The following is a 26,903-nucleotide window of genomic DNA, read 5'->3' on the forward strand; positions in this document are numbered from 1 at the left end:
TCTCTCTACATGTAGTATCTGCCTCAAAGAGACACTAACAAGAGGGAACAAAGCAAAAGAAGTCAGAATTGTCCCAAGGCTTAGGGTTACAGATTCTACAACAGATCTATCTTGCTTAGAATTGTTTAGAGAGATTATCACCACAGGTTGATAGCTAACTTTTATTGAGTACTTCCTACAGTTGTTTTCTAAATATATGTATTAACTCCTTTACTCATAACTTCTCAGTATTTTTGTTTCTATTCTTTATTGAAAATTAGGATCATACTATATAGACAATTTCATATGCAACTTTTTTCACCACAGTGAAACTAAGCTCTGAATCAAAGAGCATGAGCATGATTCTTGCTACCTATTGCCTAATGTCCTTCCAAGAATTGTACCAAATAAGTTGTAATTATCCCACAATGTATGAGAGTACCATTGTACTGTTTTTTGAGAATTATTACCTCATTGAAAATCTGATTGGTAGGTGAAAATAATTTTTTTGTGTTTTGATTTGTGTTTCCTTGAAAATGATGAGTTTGGATATATTTTTTATATTTATTGGCACAAGTATATCTTTAAAAGTACATTATTTATGTGGATAGTTTTTAAAGGATAGTGCAATTCAATTTAGCAAATATTTATTGAGCACTTGTGTATGCTCAAATCTAGATAAGATGTAAATTTTGATAACAGTGTTGTTGAAAATGACCTTCATCATAGCTAGATTTCTTTTCCTTAGAGCACTCACAAAGATAAGATTTTCTAAACCAAATAATTAAACTTACAATTTTTGCTGACTCTCTGCCAAACAGCTGATGATTTTGTTAACATTTAGCTTCGTTTATCCTTAATAGCTTCTTCTTTAAGTGGGAACAAAGATTCCATTTATAGCCTGGCAATGAATCAACTGGGAACAATCATTGTATCAGGGTCTACTGAGAAGGTAAGGGGGAGCCTAACGGGTATATTTTAACACTGAAACACAAAGATACCAAAATAATTTGATCTGAGTAATTACTAAATATACAAACTGGTTTTGCCTGGAGGGTGCTAAGGGAAAAGTTTTATTTGAAGAAAGAAGAATATAACTATATAATTTCTGTCATGTGTGGTGATGAGGGCGGGGTAGCTGGGTGGGGGAGGCCTCTTCGTGTTTTGACATTTAAAAGGCTTCCTCCTACTTAAAAAGATTGGGGGCCTCAGACAGTGTCATTGGCAGAACAGTATTTCCTTCTCAGACTGTAATGGTTGTCATTTGACTTCTCATTTATTATTGAAATTTGTTCGTGTATATACTCAGTTTGTGTAATATTTTGTTAAAATGCACAGGTTTTAAGGGTATGGGATCCAAGAACATGTGCAAAACTAATGAAGCTGAAAGGACACACAGACAATGTCAAAGCACTGCTGTTGAACAGAGATGGTACACAGGTACGCACTTGCAGTGTGGACGTTTACCTAATGATCTTGTCCAAAATTCCTTCCACCAGAAACTTCCCCACTTTGTTGCCTAGGTTGATTTAAACCCAAAGCCACATATATTATAGATTGTGGTCTACTCTTAAATCCTTAAAATACTCCATTGTATATAATAGTTATCCACCTTTTAAAATTACTCTGTTTGCATCACTTTTATTTTTTTCTTTTTTTCCATTTGTTTTTATTGAAGTTCGATTTGCCAACATATAGTATAACACCCAGGGCTCATCCCATCAAGTGCCCTCCTCAGTGCCCATCATCAGTTACCCCAACCCCCCACCTACCTCCCCTTGTGCAACCCTTTGAGCATCACTTTTATTTATTTATTTATTTATTTATTTTTAAAGATTATTTATTTATTTATTCATTAGAATACACAGAGAGGAGCGAGAGAGAGGCAGAGACACAGGCAGAGGGAGAAGCAGGCTCGATGCAGGGAGCCCAACGCGGGACTCGATCCCGGGTCCCAGGATCACGCCCTGGGCTGAAGGCGGCACTAAACCGCTGAGCCATCCGGGCTGCCCCTGAGCATCACTTTTAAATAAAGGTCAAACAGAAAATGCCCTCAGAATAATTCTAATGCCAACGCATATATGCAGTTTTGATGTGTATAGAATAAAAATAATTTAAAATTTTACTTTGTGTAAAGCGGAAGGACGTTTTGGTATTGAAGTCTTTCTACTAGTGAATGTATTAAGGGGAAATTTCCTGATAATGAGTCTGTCTGACTTTGGTGCGAATCCTGTCATTTGACTATGTAGATACAGTCTGTAAGTTGAGTCATCTAACAAAATATTTAAGAGTCGGCGTTTCAAAGAAAAATATTTCAGTAATGTTAAAACATGTACTGGTACTCTGGTACTTTGTTGGTATATAATTCAATTTGTTCTGTAGCAGTAGGAAAATGATCTTGTGTCAATATAGATAATAGAAACAAAAACCGAGGACCATTTTCCCTTATGGCCTACCTCTTCTCTATATCCATGCTTCCTCCAGCCATGTTTTGTTATGGGCAAGGGAGAAGCCCAGAGCTAACTGGAACTGACTGTGAGCAGGTTGGGAAAGAGAATAGGGAGGTGATGTGATGAGAGGTGCTGTCACTGCCGTGGAAATTACATCATAGAAACTGTCTCACACGGGAATTAAAGAAACCTTTGTCTCCAGAGGTGAGAGGAAGGTTTGGAAAACCAGCCAAAACTAGGAAATCATCCTCAGAACCAGGCAAAGAGAGGCTTGAAGATGCCAATAGAGGTCTTTGGAAATGCGGAAGGGTCTTGATGTTAATGTACTGTGGGGCTTGAGAAGAGGACTTCTTACTAGTCAGTCCTTAGTTTGCTCATCTGCAAAGTAGGGGTAGGGACCATAATACTTAGTTTGTATAGTTAGTTGGTAAGAAGATTAGAAGTAGTAAGTATATTCCTGTCTGAGGCCATGGCATTTTCTATGCTCTTGAGATCCTTGCCAGCCCCATTTTCATGGGAGTCTAAGAAGTCCAGTTCAGTCAGCTCCTCACTGTTTGGCGGTGTGGCTGCTGGGCTACACTTGAAATGGCCGCCCCTGCCTGTTCCATGGGCTTTGTTCAGAATTTGACTGTGTCATATGGTCTTCATGGGACTGCTCTAAAATAGGGAACTGTGGACAAGATGATTTTCAGAAGGAGGCTGTGGGCTTGGCAAACTTTCTAAAACTCCTCTTGTTTCTAGACTCCTTGCCTTGTTTCCTATATATATAGTCATGAATGTGCTTTTACAAAACTAAGATAATCTAAATAGCATGTATGGTTACAGATGTACTTCATATGAAGTCAGCTCCACTTACTGTAAGCAGACCCCTTGAAAGGCTATTCTTGGGCTGTAGAGTGCATAATTAGGCAGGTAGCATCCTCCTCTGGTTCCTCCTCCATCCATTATCCTTATTGGCAGCTAGAGGCTAACTGTAAATTTAACCACCAATACACAGCATACTTGTATTAGGGAATTGATCAACAAAACAGCAATAATAACTACTTGGTTTGGGTCAAAGGAGGAAAAAAGAAACCTTTACATACTGATTCTCAAAATCTTGTAACATATGAGAGAAATAATTAATCGTTGTTGGACCAGAGTATGTACTATATCCCTCAGAGTTGCCCTGCAAGCTTCTAATAATGTAGGATTTCTGATGACATTGGAAGTCAGGGACTTGTGATAAGATATGTCTAATAGACCAGTGAATCCCATGGACATCTCCTTCCTTTGTTGTATTGTTATTTAGCAAATCTTACCGTTTGAGATCTATTGCCACTGCAGTTGTTTTGATTGGTGCCAACATTTCCGGGACAAGCCACATGACATTTCGTCCTTTGTACTTGCTCAGGCAATTGCTTGAGGAACTGGGATAATCTGTTGTTTTGGTTGAGCCAGTGACATCCTTGTGTGTCCCTCACAGGGTTTTCCTGTAACTGAAGTCCTGCTGAACCTAGCTTAAAGTCTAGGGGTCTAGGGCACCTGGGTGGCTCGGCCGGTTAAGCATCTGCCTTCAGCTCAGGTCATGATCTCAGGGTCCTAGGATTGAGCCCTTCATCAAGCTCTCTGCTCAGCAGGAAGCCTACTTCTCTCTCTCCCTCTTCCTGCCGTTTCCCCTGCTTATGCGTGTGCACACACTCTCTCTCTGTCAAATAAATAAAATCTTTATTTAAAAAAAAAAGTCTAGGGGTCTTTAAGCAATCAGGTTACTCCTTGCCCCAGCTTACCTTGCCCTCTTGGCTCCTGTGTATTGGCAGTCACAATTGTGTATAAGTGACCATCCCAGAAACATGTATGTTGGTCATAGCAGCCAGGCCTCAATACACTGTCCCCTCTCATTTCTTTTATTTTTTTTTTAAGATTTTATTTTATTATTTATTCATGAGAGAAACAGAGAGAGAGAGAGGCAGAGACACACGCAGAGGGAGAAGCAGGCTCCATGCAGGAGGCCCGACATGGGACTCGATCCCAGGTTTCCAGGATCAGGCCCTGGGCTGAAGGCAGCGCTAAACCGCTGAGCCACCCGGGCTGCCCTCCCCTCTCATTTCTATTGGCAAAAGCACAACAACCTGATCAGGACTGTAGACTCTGTGCCTCTGAGTCTTGTGTAGCAGAACCATTCAGGGCCTTCCATCCTAGTTCTAAGAATTACCTCCTAATGATAGCGTCTTCACGTTTATCCAGTGGAAGGGTGGAGGTAGTGGGAAATGTTTGATGATTACTCTAGGTCCTACAGGGTAGTAGGCACTCTTTCCTATTAAATAGGCACATCCTTCAACTGTACTACCAAATGCTGCAAAGAAGTTTACCAGCATTGTACTTTAAAAGTAATTATTGTCTACTTCAGGGCCTGCTTTTTAGCAGATTTAGAATACAATTACGATCAGAGATTATTTTGTTCAGTATCAGAGTTGATACAGCTCTGTGTCCCCTTATCTGCTTTCAGCTTATGCTTTTGGGTTTGGGACTTCCTTGCTGCAACTTGCCCAAGCTATGAGGACTTCCAACCCATCACCTTAGCTTTCCTTATCCTAAATTTGTCAGACCTTACTCCTGTAGATTCATGGCCTAGAATCTGAGGGATCAAGGATATGCTAACAGCTTTGCCACCTCAGAGTAGCAGCTCTTCCTGGAAGTGGGAGCCCCTCCTTGCCCTCTCTCCATCAGATTGCAGGGGTCCTTCCACAGACATGTTGGAGGGCTGCTTGTAACTTACTGCTTGTAACTTACTCCAGGCAGTTCTTTGTTGCTTAGGCTCTTGGTTGCCTTGTAAACCAGTTGGAAGAGGGTAATAAAACACTGATGCTCCTGGCAACTTACAGGGGGTGTCTCCTAGTGGTTGTTCGTTTAATTAAACACGTCCAGAGTTCTAAAGGCCCCTTCCAGTCACACGTCATACCAGTAAATCTTAATATTCTTGAAGACCTCATCTATTGAAACGCTTTGCAAATCTCCAAGCCCACAACTAACTTCTCATCTTTGAAGCGCTTTGCCTACTTAATTTCATACATCAGCAGTTACTTCTTCTTGAGGCCATTTTTTCCCCAGAGAAGTAAGTTTTTATTCTCTTCTGCAAGTCACCACGGTAACTGGCAGTGAACACCAGGCATGCTGAGTGTGAATGTGGGGTGGCTGATTTAGCCTCTTTCTCTTGGACTCATAGTGTGCTCGGCCCTAATTTGAGTGCCAGCAACTTCTGTGTAGTTGTGTCAGCTCCTGAGCCTTTAGAAAGTGTCAGAATCACTAATGTTAACTCTAAATGCTGATGGTCCACATTTTATATTAATAGATGTTGAACTTGAGGCTCAGATGGGAAGTATCCAAGGTCACAAATAGGGAGTGGTAAGCCTGGGACTAGATGTTCCTGCTGCCTCCTCTATTTGTAGAATCTCAGGGACCTGGGAGGCCATCAGGAATCCATTGCCATGCGGAGGGGATGAGACACAGGTATGACCCAGGCCTTTAAAAGGCTTGTGGCCTGTTGCAAAGCTTGTTGACCTTAGCATACCAGAATGACCTGGAGAGCCTATCACAATACAAATTGCTGGGGCCCACCAGAATTTCTGCCTCCTTAGGTTGAGAATCTGCATTTTTACAAGTTCCCAGGTGAAGCTGATTCTACATGTGGCCAGGTGGAGAGGACAGCGGCAGTTTTGCTCAGACTTTTCCCCTGCTTGAGCATACACTGTTGCCTTTGGTCATTTCAGCCAAAGTGCATGCTTTTCAGAAGTCTTTATCTGAGGTAGAAATGCAGGTTGTTAGAGGTGTGTGTTTGACAGTGTAGAGTCAGGAGAGGCACCAAGGGCAGAGCACAGCAAAGCAGGAACTTTCTGGCCAGAACTTTCTCTCACTTTAACTTTTCTCTGCTTTCAGTGCCTTTCCGGCAGTTCTGATGGGACAATTCGCCTTTGGTCCCTTGGCCAGCAGAGATGTATAGCAACATACCGAGTCCATGATGAAGGTGTCTGGGCTCTGCAAGTCAATGACGCCTTCACGCACGTGTATTCTGGAGGAAGGGACAGGAAGATTTATTGTACAGACCTTAGAAACCCTGACATTCGGGTACTAATTTGTGAAGAAAAAGCACCAGTTCTCAAGGTATGTCCTATATTTTAGTTTTGTGGTTAAAACTGTTACGTGTACCAGCCAAATCCAGCAAAATCTGTATTAAAACAGGAATCAGTTGTGGAGTTACAGATAAAAGAATATATTTAGATTTTTATTAGTTACCTGTAGAAGAAATTGTGACTTCTTGGGTACCTCAGAGACCAGTAGCTGTCCCACTAGCAAATCCTAGTGCAATTGCCCCACATTGCTCCTGAACTCACCTGGCTTTCCTAACCTGTCTTTAATGAAGGAATATGATAAGTTCAGGTATCTGTAAGCAGACAACACTCAACTTGAGTGAGCAGAGCAAAGCACGAGTGTGTCCACTGCTTCAAGAGGGAGGATGTGGAAGAGTGATTCAAAAGAAGAGAGAACCAAGCCAGCTCATACTCCGAAGGGTTCCTATCTCAGAGTAGTCCCGATTGCTAAATCAACATCTACTGTGTAGGGTGAAAGGGTACTTGAAAAGCCATCCATACTGACACCTGCTGAAAGTGAACCCTGGACTGCAAATTGGCATATTGTCATATGACAAGATGTTCGGCCTCCCTGATAATCACAAAATTACACATTCAAACCATACTGAAAAGAATTTTGAGATTTAAAATGAAGGCATGAAGATAGCACTACATCCTTTTCACAAAAATCATTCAAAAACAAGGAAAGCATGAAATAAAACTGCAAATACCTGAAAAATTAAGTGATATCTGAAACCCAAACCACAGTAGAAGAGGAAGAGAGCTGAAAAAAAAGAATAGAAGTCAAATGAAACAGTTGAGGGGATGCTTGTGGCATGCGAGCACACACATCCTGTCTGAGTACAGCTCTTTTTTTCTTTTAATTTTTTTCTTTATTTTTTCTCTTTTTCCTTTTAAAGATTTTATTTATTTTCGAGAGAAAGCAAATGAGACAGAGGTAGAGCATGAGCAGGGGGAGGGGCAGAGAGAGAGGGAGAAGCAGACTCCCCGCTGAGCAGAGAAGCTCGATCTTGGGACCCTAAAACCATGACCTGAGCCTAAGGCAGACACTTAATTGACTGAGCCACCCAGGTGCTCCTGAATACAGCTCTTTAAAATAGGTGGCACATCGCAGAGGACAAAACCAATAGTCCTAGGAGAGTGAGGGATTTAAGGCTGAAATCAGAGCCTGTGTGCAGGAAGCAGGCTGCAAGGAGCAGACAGCAGGGAGGAGAAACACTGCAGTGTGAGTCCTGTAGCTTCCAGAATCTCTTGGCTATGGAGGAAAAGTTTCAAAAAAACTTAGTGGTGACATAACTGTGCATTACAAGAAATGTCACTTTGAACTGAAGAGGATTCCTACTTGCTAGGAGTGCAGCCTGTCCCATGACTCCAGCCTTCAGTTTCCTGGCACTGGAAGAATAGTGGATAACTGACCGTAGAGTGATTTCCTGTGCATGCTGTATAAATGGGTATGGATATGTATTCCTATACATGTACTATTCTAAAACTACAGAAGGCACATAGTAAACTGTTCGCAGGTGTACTGTTCTTAAGTGAGGGAGGTGAATTATGTGGGTACTTTGCACTTTTTGCTATGTTAGAATTTTTTTTATTACAAATATTTTCAAAGAGATAAAGACATTTCCTTGTTATTAAAAAAGAACATAAAAACAAAAGAGTAACAAAAACAAAATTATGGTAAGTCATCCTTTTGACTGTACTCATTTAGACTCCCTAACTAATTAATTAATTTAAAATCACACTGGAAACTTTCAGCCACTGTTTTTGGTGAGAAGTCACCCCTATTACACTTTTATAAGGCCATGCTTCCTTTAGCAAAGAGAGTCCCTCATTATCCTATGCAACCCTAGCCTTTAGCACATACTCTAGTACAGTCAGCACACAAACATTGAATGAAGATGTTGTTGCCTAATAATAATATATAGCTAGTCCCGGCAGCTCAGGAGAGTCAGCATTCCACAAAGCAGTGTTTTTGTGCTTTGTTTTCAGATGGAGCTTGATAGATCAGCTGATCCCCCTCCTGCAATTTGGGTTGCCACGACTAAGTCTACAGTAAATAAATGGGTAAGCAAACCACCGTGTCCCTGGCAAAGGTTTGTAAACATGTAGTTTGTTATCACAGACCTGCCACATACCAGTAGCAAATGTCAGGATGAACCTGACACTCAGCATGCTTTTGAACAGTGTCAAAAATCTGAAAGCCTGTGTGAATGAATATAAAGATTGTACTAAAATTAAGATAGTAGTCAGGAGCCAAGATAGACATTTGGTGTCTTTAGAATAAGCAGTGTTGTATGATAATACCAATAAATACTGGCACAATGTCTGGCATCACAAAACTGCATTTGAAAACAAGTAGCCCAGGTACAGGTTTCTCCTGCTATTGGAAAGTTCACTTTATGCCACTTCACTTTTGCAGAGGACCTATATTACCATTTTCTCTAACCAAAAGAAATCAGAAGAGAATTTTTGCCTTTATGAACTGGTGATTGCTTCTTTGTCTTTACACCATCTCAGCTTTCGAAAGGCTTCATATGAACACTTTACTTTTGTTTTTGTTTTTTTTTAAGATTTATTTATTTATTCTATTCATGAGAGACACAGAGAAAAGCAGAGACACAGGCAGAGGGAGCAAAAGCAGGCTCCATGCAGGGATCCCAATGTGGGACTTGATCCCGGGCCTCTGGGATCATATCCTGAGCTGAAGGCAGACGCTCAACCACTGAGTCACCCAGGCGTCCCAACACTTTACTTTTGGATAGCAGGGAATACTTGTACCAACATGACTGGTACACTTGTTAGGATTCTGTTTTGTTTTGTTTTTTAAGATTTTATTTATTCATGAGAGACACACACACACACACAGAGAGAGAGAGAGAGAGAGGCAGGCAGAGACACAGGTGGAGGGAGAAGCAGACTCCCTGCAGGGAGCCCGATGTGGGACTCCATCCTGGGACTCCAGGATCATGCCCTGAGCTGAAGGCAGACGCTTAACCACTGAGCCACCCAGGTGTACCAGGGTTCTGTTTTCCAAGTGTTTAGAGAAAGTAGAAAATTGTGCTTTTAGATTCATTTCCTTTCTCCTCATAGCATGAAGAACAGGGACAGAAATAGAGGGTAAGCAGAGAGAAGTCATCAAAAGTGCTATTAATTCTTAAATGTTAATTAAGGAAGATTGAAGTTTTGTTGCTTACCAGACTATATGGGGATAACAAAAGGGAGAGTGTTTCCATTTATTTCTATTTATACACCAAATGGGCTTTATTGGTACTTGTAAAAAACATTTTAAGTCTTGTCTAAATTTAATTTTGCCAATTTGAGATCAACATAGCTTTACCTGGAAGAGTGCCTACTTTTCCCTCCAAAAAGACAGTAGTAGTATTCCCTTCTTAACACTTGTTTTGTTTTTTAAAATCACGGTAGACAATTGTACTTTATGACTGAATATTTTGTGGTTGATGTTATTATTTTGGTTTTTCTCATTTGTTGTTTTTCTTGCTGCTTTAAACAGATCAGCAAGGCCTATAAAGCACAAAATGATTAAAAAATTAATTTTGTTCCTTTAGACCTTGAAGGGAATTCATAATTTTAGAGCCTCTGGAGATTATGACAATGACTGTACAAATCCTATAACACCACTTTGTACGCAGCCTGACCAGGTTATTAAAGGTGAGTAAGAAAAAAAAATAATAATAAAGATGAGTAAGGAAGGTAGAAGGTATTATACCTCTTACCAAGGCTAATTATAGTTACTAAGGGATTGTCAAAAATAAAGGAGATGACCTTCTTTAAATGTAATTCTGAGGTGAACAGAAGACAAGTATATTGGTTTATTTCTAATAGAAGAAAAGTATTTTTAAATGCGATTTAGTCAAACACTATATTTGGGGAATATAAAAATTAGTGAAAGGGAATTAGGGAAAGGAGAGAAAATGAGTGAAAATATCAGTGAGAGTGACAAAACAGGAGAGACACCTAACTCTGGGAAATGAACAAGGGGTAGTGGAAGGGGAGGTGGGCGGGGGGGGGGTGGTTGGGGTGACTGGGTGATGGACACTAAGGGGGACACTTGGCGGGATGAGCACTGGGTGTTATGCTATATGTTGGCAAATTGAACTCCAATAAAAATTTTTTTTAAAAAATTTGATTTAGTAACTTTAAAAAGTGGACTTTCTTTGTCCAGCATCAGATTAGTCATGGTCTTGGTTGAGCCAAGAACCATTTTGTAAAATATAGAGAGAGTTGAATGTTGTCTTTTGGCACAAGGCAGAGAAAGTCAGATCTGGTCCCTGACCAGACCTTCCACTTCCAGCTAGAGCACTGCTGGAAGTAGCAATTCTTAATTGAATGCTCGAATGTAGAGTAGAATACTGACCAGTGCATTCATCTGCAGCTCCATCCATGTCCATGCTGTTACCTTTAGAATCAAATGTCCATGCAGGAGGCAAAAGTTAGAGATGGAACTGATTCAGAGATTTCCTGTCATCATTTGAACTTTTCCCAATGGGTAAAACTGTTCATCCTTAACAATTTTCCACTAGCAGGCCTTCGAAGGAGGTAGTTTTTTCATCTATAGTCTGTTTTTTAAACCAGACAGTTTTTCTTTGGTTGGCCTTAAACTGCCTTAGATATAATTATACGTACATATATTACTATGTGTGTATCTTTTGACTCACCTTCATTCTGGTGGGTAAAATGATTTCTGTTGTTACATGCCAGTTAGTAGTTACTGCCATATGGTGAATTTAAATAGAGAATAGTTTTGCTAATTTTGTGTTGTTTTTTTTTCCTTTAGGGGGTGCGAGTATTATTCAGTGCCACATTCTTAATGATAAGAGACATATATTAACCAAAGATACCAATAATAATGTGGCATATTGGGATGTATTGAAGGTGAGTATCTTTTTGTATTAAATATAAGTTATTGGATCATGTATCCCATTTATTTTTTATTATAAAACACATATGAAATAACCAGAGTAATAAGTATGTAAATTAAGATCTGCCGTAATACTTTAATTTGGGGGTGGATTTTTTTTTTTACAAATATTAATAAGGCCATAGTTATCTTTTTAAATACCTAAAATTGGAACCATTTCCTCTGTGTTAAATGCTGCCTTACCTTACAGTAAATATATCACCGTTCCTCATCCTTGACGCTATTGATATTCTGAGCCAAATAAGTCTTTGTTGAGGGGACAGGGTAGATTGGGATCTGTCTTGTGCATTATAGGATGTTAAGCATCATCCCTAGCTTCTACTCACTAGGTGCCAGTAACCATCTCCCCTTCCACCCCCAAGTTAAGTTTTGATAACCAAAAATCTCTCTAGACATTGCCAGATGTTTAGCGGAAGGAAGGAAGAAGGAGGATACAAAATCACCCTGATTGAGAACCCCTAGATTACACAAAATAAGTTTAGCCGTTGCTTAGGATTTATAGACATCACTGTAAGCATCAGTTACAACTCTGGGTCATGTTAAGATGGTTCCCTGGGGGATAGTTAGATGTATTAAACCATTCAGCCACATTCTAAATAGCACTAAAGAATTTATAGGCAAATCAAAAGGTTTGCTTTTCTTGGTGGTGGTGGTGGTATATTTGTTCAACACATATTTCCTGGACTGAATGAATATCAGGTACAGAGAACTGTGTTGAGAGTCATAGATGACAGAATGTCTGTACTGGGATCCCCTCTCCCCTCTGGGAGGGAATGGGGAATGGGAACACCTTACAGATAAAAACAGATGGATTACAAGGGTAGTTTTTGGACAAGGGCAGTTACTTACAACTAGAGAAATCAAGTGAGCTTCGTGGTGGAGAAATCATTTAAGAAGGGTCTTACAGAACTCCAGCAGATGACTATTAGGAGGGCATTTTAAGGAAGAGGGAGTGAGTGACAGACACAGGAGGGAAGATAATGCTCATTCAGTGACTTTGAGCTTTGTGTAATTGGAGACTAGAGTGAATGTAGGGGGACACTGGGGATGCAAGGGTGAAAGGTGCCATTCAAGTCATTTCCCAGAGAGTCTTGAGTTCAGGCCACACAGTTGGCCTTCTTTGCTATTCCCTAAAGAATCTTAATCTTAGATCTTATTGGAGCAGGAAAAGTCCCATGCCCAGAGTGACAGTGGTCTGTGTGAGGGGAAGAAGCTGGAAGGCCATGTCTTCAGCATAATGACATAAGGATCTAAAGGAAGAGACAGATGTTGGATACATTATAAGAAAGAATTGAAAAGCTCTGGTGTTTTGATTACACTCCTAGTTAGAAGAAATGTCTATATCTAAAGAATAAGACCAACAGCTTCTTTCTGAGAAGAAGAGACTGTCTCTGAATAGAAACCTTGGCCTAGAGGCACCTGGGTAGCTCAGTTGGTTGAACCATTGAGTGTCTGCCTTCTGCTAGGGTTATAATCCTGGGGTTGAGTCCCATGTCAGGTTCTTCTTGGCTGGAAGTCTGCTTGTCCCTCTGCCTGCCACTCCCTCTACTCCTGCTGGGGTGCGTTCTCTCTCTCTCTCTCTCTCTCTCTCTCAAATAAATAAAATCTATAAAGAAACGAAAAAAGGCCACCTGGGTAGCTCAGCGGTTGAGTGTCTGCCTTTGGTTCAGGGCGTGATCCCTGTCCTGGGATTGAGTCCCACATGGGGCTCCCTGTGAGGAGCCTGCTTTGCTTCTCCCTCTGTCTCTGCCTCTCTTTCTGTGTCTCTCATGAATAAATAAAATCTTTTAAAAAATAAATAAAGAAAAGAAAAGAAACGAAAAAAGAAACTTTGACCTGAATAACACTTTCCCTCCCAGTGGGGCAGGTGTACAAAAAGTCATATAATGAAGCAGTTGCCTGGTGAGCATGGTTGGCAGAACAAGAGGCTTTATTAGTTGAGTGGAAAATTAAATTACAGCAGACTCCAAAAGTCCAATTGGTTTTTATTATGATAGAGATACACTTCTCATGGGACTAAAGACTCATGTTTGTTTCAGAGAGGGGTCCTGTGGAGACTGGGAGGAACCAGAGCAGCCCTGAGGACCTTGTCAGCAGGAACTTTGCTACTCCACTACTGCGTAGCCCTAGTTCTGCCCTGTGTCTGGGCTTCATGCTGCCCAGCACCTGATGCTCTCCAGAACAAAACAATCTAATTGGGCCAAGCTACTCTTTCAGGGTGGGCTGAATGGCTTGGGGGTCTGATATCCTCTCTTGGGCGAATTAGCCAAAGCCTTGGTAGAGTCCTGCTGTCTGAATGGGAGGCAGCTCTTAGATGGGGCACTGACATGGTCTGTTCCATAATTGACATTTTTGTGTCCCTAACAGCTTTTAGTACCTAGACACTAGACCCTGGAGTGTCAAGATCAAGTGATTGGGCATAATGGACATGACATTAAACAGAAGTAGGGAGTCAGGATTATTTAGGAACATAGGCTCAGAGTAAGATAGAGTTACATTCTGATCTTGGCTCTGCTAGCGACTAGCCAAGTGATCTCCAGAACATGCTGAACCTCTCTAAGCCCCTGTCTTTATTCCTAAAATGTGGGTGGCACCTATTATTGGTAAGGTTAAGGAGATATTCGAGAAGTATTTATACATAGTGGCTGGCATATAATAGTTAAGAGACTGTTCTACTAATGCAGGTGAGAGATCAAGTATTCATGTGGACTAGGATGGAGAAAAACCCAGAATGATGAGAAAGATATTTAGGCCTATGGTTAAGAGGGAGCTTGAATAAAAGGGAGTATAAAAGAAAGCAGCAGAGTGAGTCCCAGGTTCCTGGGTCAGATAGTTTGATAAGTAATGGCAGGGGGCGGTGGGGGGGGAGGGGGGTGGAATGTAAGAGGAAAAGTGGGTAGTTCGTAGAAGGGGACATGCTGAGAAAGACAATGAGTTTGAGTTTATGTAAATGTCTAGGTAGGTATGACGTCATGCGCCAGTAAATGAGATGGGCTGGAGAGACTGGCTCCACAGTCAGCAGCTCATTGATTATAACTGAAGTGATGGGAACATCAGAGTTTCCAAGGGATACATCTATACTCAAGAGAGAAGAAACCAGCCATCACCCTTTTAGGAACTGTTAGAAAAGAGGTGGATAATAAAAAGGGGTTGGAAAACCAAGAGCCAATGGTGGCTCAAGACCTAAGCAAGCATTTCCAGAAAGGGCTTGTAACCACAAGTTGGCACTGGCCTGCAGAGGAGAGTTCACGTCTGATTTGGAATGTAACGTACCTGGGGTTTAACCAGTAGGGAGGATAGTGTTGGGGACAGTCTTAAGGGAGTCCTAAGAGAAAAAGCCAGATAGAGTAGTGATTGGGAGGTAGGGAAGCAGTCTTTGAATGAAACTTGACTCTCGGGAGGTGGGCAGGAAGAGGCAGTAGTGAGAGAGGATATAGGGATGGGAGGATGAAGCAAAGGTCTTGTTTTGGTGTTTGGGTATTTTTGAGGTGGGAGGAATTGGAGTGTGTTCACTACTCATGGGGAGAAGCCAGGAGAAACATGAGAGGGTAGATGGTGGCACCGGGTCCCCAAGAAGTGAGGGGGTCCAGAGCAGCAATGAGGGGCACTTTTTTCCTCCTGCCAGGAAGAGTGGTAGCACAGAGTTCAGGGGATTTTGTCAAGGCTTCTCCTGTTTTGAGGAGTCCTGGGCTGAGGCAAAGTGAGGGAAGTGGCAAGGCCAAAGATTTGCTGAGATGTTGTGGGGAACTGACTTTGGAAACCCCAGAGACCCCAGGTAGCAGCAGTGTTGCAGCTGGAGATTGTATGTTTATGGTAGAAATATTAGCAAGGATTTGAGAGGCCTAAGTGGATGTCAGTGTCATCCAAGATGTTTTTAGACTCCATTTTATTTAGACACAGATGTGAAAATGTAAAATTTTGAATACCTAAGTCAGAATCAGTTCACCACTTGTTATTGATAATTATCATACTTTCTTTATTACTGTATAGGCTTGTAAAGTTGAAGATTTGGGCAAAGTGGATTTTGAAGATGAAATTAAGAAAAGATTTAAGATGGTATATGTGCCAAATTGGTTCTCAGTAGACTTAAAAACAGGGGTAAGTTAGCACCTGATATTTATACAATTTGGAATAGTTGAAAGTTTCTAATACAGTTCAAAATTAAGTATTACTAGTTATAGAGTCCTATGTTTTTAATTGTGAAAGCAGTACATTTTTCATCTTAATACTTGTAAAATGAAGTTTAAAATGCATTTTGGCGGCACCTGGGTGGCTCAGTGGTTGAGCATCTGCCTTTGGCTCAGGTCATGATCCCAAGGTCCCAGGATTGAGTCCCATATCCGGTTTCCCACAGGGAGCCTACTTTTCTCCCTGCCTATGTCTCTGCCTCTCTCTCTGTATCTTTCATGAATGAATGAATGGATGAATAAATAAATGAATGAATAAATAAATTTTTTTAAATGCCTTTTGGTATCCCAGTAAATTAAATTGTAGTTGCAGTGAATCATTTTGGGTCTCAATCTGCAGCTTAGCACTTTAGTGAAATAGTACAGATAAATAGGGCCTTAAAGACTTATTTGGAGAATGTATTGAAATTCAGGAACGCCACTAACAGTTTTTTCTTTTGACAGATGTTGACTATTACTTTGGATGAGAGTGATTGTTTTGCTGCTTGGGTTTCTGCAAAAGATGCTGGCTTCAGCAGCCCTGATGGGTCAGATCCAAAATGTGAGTTTATGTGTCTTGCCTTCCCTTCCTCCTTCCAAAAAAGAAGGATGGAGTCCCACATTGGCCTCCCTGCATGGGGCCTGCTTCTCCTCCCTCTGTCTGTGTCTCTGCCTCTCTTTCTGTGTGTCTCTCATGAATAAATAAAATCTTTAAAAAAACAAAAATGGGGGGTCTTGATTTTTCTCACAATCTGTGGTTTAGCTTTAATAAACACACAATACACTTTCTGCCCTTAAGCCTTTCTGGAAATCTGTTAGGAAAACTGAAGCTAAGAAACAGTTCTGTTGTTTTTCTTTTTTTTTAAAGGAGGTATAATTGACATAACATTACGTTAGTTTCACATGTACAACATGATTTAATATTTGTATATACTGCAAAATGATTAACTGCAAAAGTCCAGTTAATATTCGTCACCACAGTACATAGTTACACAGTTTTTTCCCTTGTGATGAGAACTTTTAAGATCTACTCTCTTAGCAACTTCAGTACGGTATTATTAACTATAGTCACCATGCTCTACATTATATCATATTTGTTTAATGGAAGTTACTTATTTGTTATAACTGGAAGTTTGTACCTTTTGACTCCCTCCATTTCCATATCCCCTGCCTCTGGCAATCAGCAATCTGTTCTCTGTATCTTTGAATTTGGTGTTTGGGTTTTGGTTTTGGTTTAAGATTCTATGTATAAGTGAGATCATACAGTATTTATCTTTCTCTGTCTCACTTCTTCCACACAGCCCTCAAGGTCTACCTAAGTTATCACAGATGGCAGGATTTTGTTCTTGTTTATAGGTGAATAGAATTCCATTGTACATACATATGTTTTTTCTTTATCCATTCATCCATTGATAAATATTGATTGTTTCCGTATCTTGGCTATCGTAAATACAGCTTCAGTGAACATGGGGGTGCATATATCTTTTCAAGTTAGTGTTTTCATTTTCTTTGGGTAAGTACCCAGAAGTAGAATTGCTAGATAATATAGCAGTTCTGTTTTTAATTTTTTGAGGAGCCTGCATACTTCGTTTCCACAGTAGTTATGCCAGTTTACATTCCCACCAACAGTGCACAAAGGTTCCCTTTTCTCCACATTTTCATGAACACTTGTTATTTTTTGTCTTTTTTGATAATAGCCATTCTAACATGTGTGAAGTGATAGCTTGTGGTTTTGATTTGCATTTCCCTGATAACTAGTGATGGTGAGCATTTTTTCATGTACTTTTTGGCCATCTGTATCTTATTTGGAAAAATATCTATTCAGATCTTCTGCCCCCCCCCCTTTTTTTTTTTTGAAGATTTTATTTTTTAATAGTACTCAATGTGGGGCTCAAACTAACAATCTCAAAATCAGGAGTTGCACATTGCTCTGACTGAGCCAGCCGGGTGCCCTTTCTGCCTATTTTTTATTTTTATTTTTTATTATTTTATTTTTTCTGCCTATTTTTAAATTGGATTGCTTGTATTTTTCCTGTTGAGCTGTATTAAGTTCTTATATATTTTGGATATTAACCCCTTACTGCCTTTTCATTTTATTGATGTTTCCTTTGCTGTGCAGGAGCTTTTTAGTTTGATATAGTCCTACTAACTTACTTTTGCTTTTGTTGTTTTTGCTTTTGGTGTCAGATCCAAACAATCATCACCAAACTCAGGAAGCTTGCTGCCAATGTTTTCTTCTAGGAGTTTTATGGTTTCAGGTCTGACATTCAAGTCGTTAATCAGTTTTGAGTTAATTTTGGTGTATTGTGAAAAGAAACTCCTAAGAGTCTATTATATTCTGTTGATTATATCTTTGGTTGGTATTATTCTGAGAATGTAGCATGTACGCATACCTGATGTCTATAAATATAGTTTTAGTGGCTCTATATGGAAATAGTTCCTTAAAGAATGTAATTCCTGTTTTTGTTTGTTCATTTTTAAATAATAGCTATATCTAAACAACCAGATGGAATATGTTTGTTCCATATTATCACTGCTTTAGACCTTCTAAGATTAAAAAAAATTCTGAGATACATTTTAATAGACGTGGCAAAATCTTTCAAGTCTTGCTTTTGAACATCGTTGGCATTGGGTTAAGAATTTAATATCAGGACATGTGGAAACATAACTTTTATTCCTATCTCTCTGTTTTTAGGCTAAGACTAATAACTCTTTTCCATTTCTTTTCATTTTAATTAACTCTTTTGCAGTGAACTTAGGAGGACTTTTACTCCAGGCACTCCTAGAATATTGGCCTAGAACACATGTGAATCCAATGGATGAAGAAGAAAATGAAGTAAACCATGGTTCGTATTTATATATCAGGATAATTGCTTTAAAATTACTTAGAAGTTTAAGATACCTGGGAGTGTTTATTGTTTCAAGATCATTTAAGAAACATTTAAGAAGCATTTGCTAAGTCATGACATAATAGTTGTGTGTATGCTCAGTTTATCACCCTCCTTCCCACATATCAAAGAACATCCAGTCTGTACTGAGATTCCAAGAGCATTTTCAATCAGTGAAGCTGTTCAAGAGGGATTTTAAAAAAAAACCCTACATACTCAAATGACCTTTGCCCTTAAAAGCAAGCAGCTTAGCAGCCTTCTTCCAAAGATATTTTTAAGAGTAGCTGTGGCCCTGCTAGACTTATCTCCAGAGCTAGCTAATGAGCTACAGTGAAAGCCATTTCTGTCCTTACCTAGTTATAGTTCATGTTGGCCTAAAAAATAGACATTACCAAGTCTGAAGATCTACGTGATTTTGGCTCTAAACGTTTCAAAAAATCTAATTCCAACTCAGAAGTGTCAGGATAAGTGAACAAGTATGTGTAAGAATTAATGTCACTGAGGACAGTGAAAAGCTGTGTGTGCCACAGGCAGTGACAGTAACTTTCTCTGGGCAGCAGAGAACATGTTGTGAATTTGTAAGTTTGGTTCAGTTTGATTGAAGAAGGGAAAAAACTTAAAAATTTCACAGCTCATATGTTACCCACAGCTGGTTGAAGAGTCCTTGAGTCCCACCTACTAAGGGCTTACTCTGCTGAATATTCTCTGAATTCTCTGAAGATTCTGCTGAAGATTGCCCAGTTCTGGTGGTCAACAGTGATGAGGACCTCTGGCCAGAGACTTCGTTCTGGCTGACTGATTCATCTGTAATGATTTTTGGAGTTTAAATCTCTTGTGCAAGGATGGCATACTTCTCTGCAAGCCATTCGTCTGAGTCCCTGTCAGAGAGGCCACTGACCCCCAGCTATGGTGGCTTTTCTTTTATGTCACCTGGCCCACTCCCCTCCCCATCAGAATTGTACAGTAGGCTCTGAGCCAGAGAAACTCAATGGAAAGGTCTTTCTATAGAGGCTTGAAAAAGCTAAGTTTTGGTATGGGCTCTGCCATTTATCAGCTGTGTAGCTGTGGGCATGTCATTTCCAGTTCTTGGCTCATCCTTCTCTGTCTGCAACATGACAGACAGGATGCCCTCAGAGACCCAAGTAGACGATGAAGGTCAAAAACCAGTAGTATAGTCAGCATCCCCTGGCATCCAGGCTTTGGTTATTGGAGTAAGGGAAAAGTTACAGGAAATTCCAGATCATCCTTAAAATCAAACTGCCATAGTAAAGACAGAGCAGGACCCACCCACCTCCTAGCCAGATGGCTGTGTGGTAATCTGCTGTACCAGCACCATAATCATGGACTGTCCAGAGTTGTGTATATTCTACTCACTGGGCAGCTCAGGTGCTCAGAGGCCTGTGGTGTTATACGCGGGGTTGATAGAAATACATGGGTATGGACTATATCCATTAGGGAATAACATTCTGGTAGGGCTGGGAGCTCCTCAGAGAAGCAGATAGAATATTAGGTCAGAGTGAAGTGTTGGTTGTTGCTACAAGAGAGGGTCTGAAAGTGCTGTAGGGTCAGAGAGTGAGGTTGCTTCCATATTCACTAGGGATGCCTATGAACAAGGTGGCACTGGAGTGGGACTCAACCGTACTTGGTCAAAAGATTATAAAGAAAGCAGAGTGAAATGAAATCTGCAGAGAATAATAAAAAAGAGATTTTCAGTTCATTGAGGATTTTATTTTTCACCAGTACCTCTGCCATTAGTTATGGCTTCATTAAGCATAAACTTTTTTCTGGCCCAAGAAATTTTTCTGAGCTTGGTGTTCTCACACACACACACACATTTATAAACATTCACAAACAGGCTGTCCTAGACTTTGCTATGGCTGAAGTAGATGGTTCTCTTTTTGTTTCAAATCTCAAATATTAATCTCTTCTATTAAAATTCTCTAAAATTATGCAGTCATTTCCCATAAAGTACATCACAGGTTGCTTTACTTCTTATTCTGTGTAGAAATTTAACTTTGATTTGTTTTTTTGTCATTATTTGACTGGCTGATTTATCAGACTTTTAAGTTTTAAAAAGTTTGCAGTATTCGAAGCCTGTGGAAACAAAATATCTAGAATCCGTGTTTTTAGCACTAGTTCTAAATACTGACACAGGGATCCCTGGGTGGCGCAGCGGTTTGGCGCCTGCCTTTGGCCCAGGGCGCGATCCTGGAGATCCGGGATCGAGTCCCACGTCGGGCTCCCGGTGCATGGAGCCTGCTTCTCCCTCTGCCTGTGTCTCTGCCTCTCTCTCTCTCACTGTGTGCATATCATGAATAAATAAAAATTAAAAAAAAAAAACATAAAAAAAAAAAATAAATACTGACACAATCTGCATCTTTTCCTAGTAAATGGGGAGCAGGAGAACCGGGTACAGAAGGGAAATGGATATTTTCAAGTGCCCCCCCATACCCCGGTGATCTTTGGTGAAGCTGGAGGACGCACACTGTTCAGGTATGGATAAAGAAGGCTAGAGACCCTGCCTAAGAAATCATCCCATTTGCTGAGAATACTGATTCAAACATGGTAACTTGCTCTAGGGATATGAGGGATTTGGAAGCTTTTCCATCTCCATGAGATATTTATGTGTCTGGTGCTATTAGACCACATTCTAATTGAGAGCTGAGCCTCTCATGTTAAACTTAGGTCGATACTTTGCTTTAAGGCAGCTTCTCTGGTGGTTTCTATAGGAAGCTGTCACTTTCTCTCACTTAGCCAATGTAACTGCTAGGGTCAAGGAATCACCAGAAGTCCCTGCTCATAGAACAGCATCAGAGTAGATAACTTCCCTCAGGCTGGGCCATATGTGCTCAACGAACCTAAGGTGCCCAACCTTAGGTGTGAGGCCATCCTTTGTGAGGCCCTGCCAGGAAGCTGGCCTAGAGCTTCAGCTAGGTTGCCAGCAAGGCCCTGGTGGAATCACAGGGGAGAGCTCACTAGAGGCTTCTGTAGAGCCAGAAATAAAAAAAAAAAATGCTCGTCTTGCCCTTAAGCTCAGAATTCTCTTCCTTTATGGTGGTTTCCTGAGAGTGTGATGACTAAAACTGACCCCTATGATGTGTGGAGGCCAGTACCATGGACTGTAGCCCTGGCAGGGGATGTTTCTTGAATGCTTTGCCTACAGTCAGTGTTCCTGTCGTCACCTGAGGACTCAGAGAAGCAGCTCTAGTATATATGTGGCCTCAGAATGTGGGGGCCTGAGTGTTAGACCCTGCTCCCCCTCTTAGGCAGTGAGTCATTCTGCCTGGGTGCACTTCATTTTCTCAGCTGTCAAGTGGGGGTTATCCCAAATGAACTCTAGGGCCCCTCCCTGTAATATTTGCTGACAGTGGTTTGTCATTTGTGCTTCTTGTGTCACTGACTACCTGACGGGTTATGTTTAGGCTGCTCTGCCGAGACTCCGGGGGTGAGACTGAGTCGATGCTTCTTAATGAGACGGTGCCACAATGGGTAATTGACATCACTGTGGATGTAAGTGTCCTCCACTGCTGCTCTGCCCTTTTGTTCTGTCCAAATCATGAAGGAAATTAAGAGCAGCTTTAGACTGTACAGTCTTACTTAGTAAAATCTAGGCTGCCAAGTGGAGTCCTCCTCTGCTTCCCTGCCATCCCAAGGTTGCAGAAGAAGTACTGGTAATTAGTTATGAATCTGTTTATATCTTTGTTGGATTTAGTTAAACACGTAACATGTGCTTATTAAAGAAAATAATAAATGAATAAAGTGAAACTCCCATCACTTTCCCAGTCATTCCTCTCTTCCACTCATTCCTGTCCTTCTCCCTAGCGGGGATAACTAGTCCTAGTTCAGGGCATAATCTTCAGGGCTTTTTTCTGTGTGTTCATAAGCAGATATTACTAGGGTTTGTGTGTATGTACCTTTGTGTGTATACATACACAGTTCATTATTTTGCACAAGATCTGTTCTACATACTGTTCTGCAACTTGGTTTAGTTTTGTTTTTCATTTAAAAATATATCTTGGACATCTTTTTATGTCTGTACATATGGGTCATTCCTCTTTAATGACTACGTAGTATGTCTTTGTATAAATGTACCATAATTTATTTAATTGGTCTCCTATTGATGGACATTAAGGTTGTTTCCAATGTTTTCTATTACAAACAATGCTTCAGTGAACATCCTTGTACATGTATCTTCATGTGCTTTTTAGTATAAATTCCTAGAAGTGGAATTGCTGGATCAAAGGGAATGCATGTTTTAAATTTTGATAGATACTACCAAGTTGCTTCCGACAAAAGCTATAGCAGCATTTCCTCTCACCAACACTGTATGAGTGCCCATTTCTTCTACACTCTCACTGATGCTGGGTACTTTGAAACTTTACTAAAAGATGACAAAAATCTTATTTTAATGTGGGGTGTTGTTTTTTCATGTGTAGTGAGGTTAAGCATCTTTTCACATTGGCCATTTGTATTTCTTCTGTGAGTTGCCTTGTTTTCTGTTCTTCACTCATTTTTCTTTTGGGTAATTTATGTTTCTTACTGATTTGTAGGATTTTTGTCATATTGAATATTAACCCTTTGACTATTATCTGTGTCTCTCAATTGAAGTTTTACTTGGTTCATGGCTGGTGTCTTTTTCCAAGCAAAAAGTTTGAATTTTTATGTAATCAGAGGATGTTTTATAGCTCTGAGTTTCATGTCTTGCTTGGGTATTTCCTGATCCAAAGTAGCAAAAATATATTCTTCTCTAGTACATCTGTGATCATTGTGTATGTCTAGATCTGTAATCTATTAGAATTTATTCTGTTTGGTGTGAAGTAGGATGCTGACTTTTCCAAATAGATAGCCAGCGTGCCAAAACAAGTTTTTGGAATAATCTGTCCTTTTCCTGCTAATTTGAAATGCTATCTTTATCATATACTAAATTTCTATATACACATGGGTCTGTTTCTAGACTGTCTTATGTGCTGTTGACCTGTTTTATATATTTCTAAAGCCATATGAAAAGAGATTTAATCTCTAGAACTTTGAGAAAATTTGTTTTCTGTCCCTGATAGACCTCCAAGAACTTAAAGCCAGTGTGACACCTGATGGATATTCTGTGCTCCTCTCTAAGTCCGAGTTCCCCATAAAACCACTACTTCCTTTGAGTGTGAAAGTCACCTCGGATGCATTGCTGACTTTAGGCCTGTGGCTTATTCCTGAGAGGAGACATCCAGACAGGTTATGACATGGAGACTCGGAAGGAACTAATACCCAGAGAAAAGATGACCAGTTAATTTTATCCTTCATCTAAGGATGTGGTTTACTTCATGGTAGACATCTTCTTGGTGGTTGGCTGAAGTTTCCACTCTTGCTTAAAACCTCAGACCTGATGGCAGAGGGGAAATAAAGTAGGAGGACCTGAGTGGCCTTTTCGACTGGATGATGGGCCTCACCAGCATAGAGTATATGGTTTTGCTCAAAGGTGAATGTTGCAGGTTTTTCTCAAGACACTGAACTTTTTTGTTTGGGCCCTTAGGTATCAGCTTCAATGTTTTAATGTAGAATTGAGATTTTTATTTCTACAGCTTTAAGAGTTAGAATAAAATTTGTTTTCCTTTCATATCTTGAACTGTTATTTGAGAAGAGCCATCCTGCAGTTCATATTGCCACTGACATATAATTTGTCTCACATATCTTTTATTACAAAACTACATGTGATACTTTTCTGATATATTTCGTTACAGCTGACTTGGATAATTTGATAGCTTACTATAAATCTCCTAGAAAGTCAGTTTTAATTGTAAAATAACTATTAACTTGCAAATCATGTTTTTCTATTGACATCATTTTCCTTCATCAGCTAATAGCAATGATCATACCTTTCTTTTTACTTTTAATATTTCAGAAAAATATGCCCAAATTCAACAAAATTCCTTTCTACCTCCAACCTCATGCATCTTCAGGAGCAAAAACTCTAAAAAAGTAAGTAGTTGTCGTGTCATGTGATGCCTTGATCTGATTATTACCAGAGTTTTCTTATTCTTTATAATTGCTTTTATAGTAAAAGATTGAAAGCTAGTTTTGTAATATTGAAAGTACCATTTACCAGGGACCTCCTGTGGTAGGCCACAGATGTTCAAAAAAGTAAGACTGTTTCTTTCTCCTGCTCACTTCGGCAGCACATATACTAAAATTGGAACAATACAGAGAAGATAAGATTAGCATGGCCCCTGTGCAAGGATGACATGACATTAGTTTCTGTCTCTTGCTACAGCATACTTTAGGACACAATCTGTGTATAAGAACTGCTTTTATGGATACTTAGGGAATGGTGAGATTAGAGGAAAGAAATGAATTGTGGGCTAGAGCTTTCCAGAAAGCCTTCTTTAAAGACCTGGAATTTGAGCTGGCCATGTAGGGATGGATGGAATTTCCAGAGAGAGGTATTCCAGGTCCAGGAAATGGTTTGATTGGGGATGTGGAAGTGGTAGCATGCACAAGATTCTGAAAATGTGCAAGGACTGAAGTGGTAGCATGCACAAGATCCTGAAAATGTACAAGGACTGGTGCTATAGCAGAGGTTGCAAGGGTTGCCAGAAGTGGAAAAGGAAATTCGAGGGGTCCTAGATATATATTCGAGCAAGTCAAATCACCCTCTATTAGGGAAATTTCCAAACATACAAAAAAGAGATGAGGAGCATGAACCCTCCCACCCATCATCCTATCAAACAGCTCCACAGAGCTTTCGACACATGGCTTAACCCGTGCTTCATCTGTACCTCTACCTCGCCTCCCTTCCACCCACCTACATACACACAGACAGACACACCCTGGATTATTTTAAAGCAAGTCCTAGATAGCACTTCAACTAGATTAATAACTGAAGTTTAAAATGGCTTTCAGAGTTTGAGCCTGAGCTACTTAGGTTGGCCTTTTTTTTTTTTTTTTTTTAAGATTTTATTTATTTATTCATGACAGACAGAGAGAGAGAGAGGCAGAGACACAAGCAGAGGGAGAAGCAGGCTCCATGCAGGGAGCTTTACGTGGGACTCGATACTGGGTCTCCAGTATCACCCTGGGCTGAAGGCAGCGCTAAACCACTGAGCCACCTGGGCTGCCTGGGTTGGCCATTTATAACTGACGTCAGCGATGCAGGAGAAGTAGGTTTGGGGGTGAGGAAGTTGATGAATCTAGTTTGGGACACGTCAATAGAGTTTGAGGTGCCTGTGGGATGTCCATCTGGAGATACCCAGCCAGCTATTGAGCTTGTGGCCTAGAGTTCAGGCAGGAGGTCTTGGTTGTAGGGCTGAGAGCTGCAGGAAAAATGTGCACCTAGGGCACTGGAACCTTATAAACACTGAGGGCTGCCTTCCCTCCCAGGAACATTTAGTTTGCCCATGCTGTAGGAACGTCTTTAAGGGAATAAAACCCAGGAGGCTCTTTTTGATGTGTATGTAAATTTTAAGAACATGTATTTAATCTCACACATAATCTGTGTCTTAGGGAAATCCTGGAAATGTGCTGGCAATTCTAAGATTAGATTTAAGGCAATGACTAAAAACATTTCTTGGTTTATGTTTCTGTGCTTTAATCTTTATCAAATGTGAACACCAGGAGCACCTGGGTGGCTCAGGGCGTGATCCTGGGGTCCTGGGATCAAGTCCTGCTTTGGGCTACCCTGGGGAGCCTGCTTCTCCCTCTGCCTATGTCTCTGCCTCTCTCTCTGGGTTTTTCATGAATAAATAAATAAAATCTTAAAAAAAAAAATAGAAAAACAAACCACTCAAATATGAACACCAAAGAATATGTAAGAGACAATATCCAGTGATTTCCTGATGGCACAGTCTGCCCTTGCTTTTTAGAGATAGACTCTCTGCTAGTGACATGCTCCAAGTCCGGAAAGTAATGGAACATGTTTATGAAAAAATCATCAACTTGGATAACGAGTCACAAACCACCAGCTCTTCTAATAATGAAAAACCAGGCGAACAGGAAAAAGAAGAGGATATTGCTGTGTTGGCAGAAGAGAAAATTGAACTTTTGTGCCAGGACCAGGTAAATGCACTTGAGGACCATAGCCCCGTTTTTTCTAGTGCCAGTGCTTAGAAAATTACATGTAGTGTGATTATGGTTCCCACATCTATTACCCGTAGGGGTGCTTCTGCTTTTGGGGAGGGCTCTAAGGAATACTGGGTCTCTCCCACCTATTGGTGAGGCCCCTTCTGGAGGAACTCCGCAGCCCACCCTAAAGTTTCTATTTACCCCAGGGAGATTCTTGGGAAAAGGACATGGAGATTTAAATACACACACAGATGGTGAAGGTACTGGTGGCTTTTCTTTTACCCTGATAAGAAAAAGACACATGA

At 40.4% G+C, this 26,903-nt stretch overlaps 1 protein-coding gene and 1 non-coding gene across 3 annotated transcripts in view; both read left to right on the forward strand.

Moving 5' to 3' along the window:
* WDR48 (WD repeat domain 48) overlaps nucleotides 1-26,903 on the forward strand; it is a 49,701-nt gene that overhangs the window by 20,455 nt on the left and 2,343 nt on the right. For both annotated transcript variants that reach the window (XR_005376858.1, XM_038570475.1), the window contains exons 6-18: nucleotides 843-931; nucleotides 1,318-1,419; nucleotides 6,345-6,569; nucleotides 8,549-8,623; nucleotides 10,126-10,228; nucleotides 11,355-11,452; nucleotides 15,489-15,596; nucleotides 16,130-16,226; nucleotides 18,415-18,510; nucleotides 20,940-21,045; nucleotides 21,975-22,062; nucleotides 24,443-24,519; nucleotides 26,400-26,592. Coding sequence is in view for 1 of the 2 variants with exons in the window: in XM_038570475.1 (XP_038426403.1) it covers nucleotides 843-931; nucleotides 1,318-1,419; nucleotides 6,345-6,569; nucleotides 8,549-8,623; nucleotides 10,126-10,228; nucleotides 11,355-11,452; nucleotides 15,489-15,596; nucleotides 16,130-16,226; nucleotides 18,415-18,510; nucleotides 20,940-21,045; nucleotides 21,975-22,062; nucleotides 24,443-24,519; nucleotides 26,400-26,592 (1,457 nt within the window). In the remaining variant the exon portion in view is untranslated. The remainder of the gene's footprint in view (nucleotides 1-842; nucleotides 932-1,317; nucleotides 1,420-6,344; nucleotides 6,570-8,548; nucleotides 8,624-10,125; nucleotides 10,229-11,354; nucleotides 11,453-15,488; nucleotides 15,597-16,129; nucleotides 16,227-18,414; nucleotides 18,511-20,939; nucleotides 21,046-21,974; nucleotides 22,063-24,442; nucleotides 24,520-26,399; nucleotides 26,593-26,903) is intronic.
* LOC119865497 lies at nucleotides 24,701-24,804 on the forward strand. Its single transcript, XR_005377324.1, has one exon. It is a non-coding gene; the product is annotated as a U6 spliceosomal RNA (small nuclear RNA).

The sequence above is a fragment of the Canis lupus genome, chromosome 23, assembly GCF_011100685.1.
Source record: "Canis lupus familiaris isolate Mischka breed German Shepherd chromosome 23, alternate assembly UU_Cfam_GSD_1.0, whole genome shotgun sequence".
Classification (NCBI taxonomy): domain Eukaryota; kingdom Metazoa; phylum Chordata; class Mammalia; order Carnivora; family Canidae; genus Canis; species Canis lupus.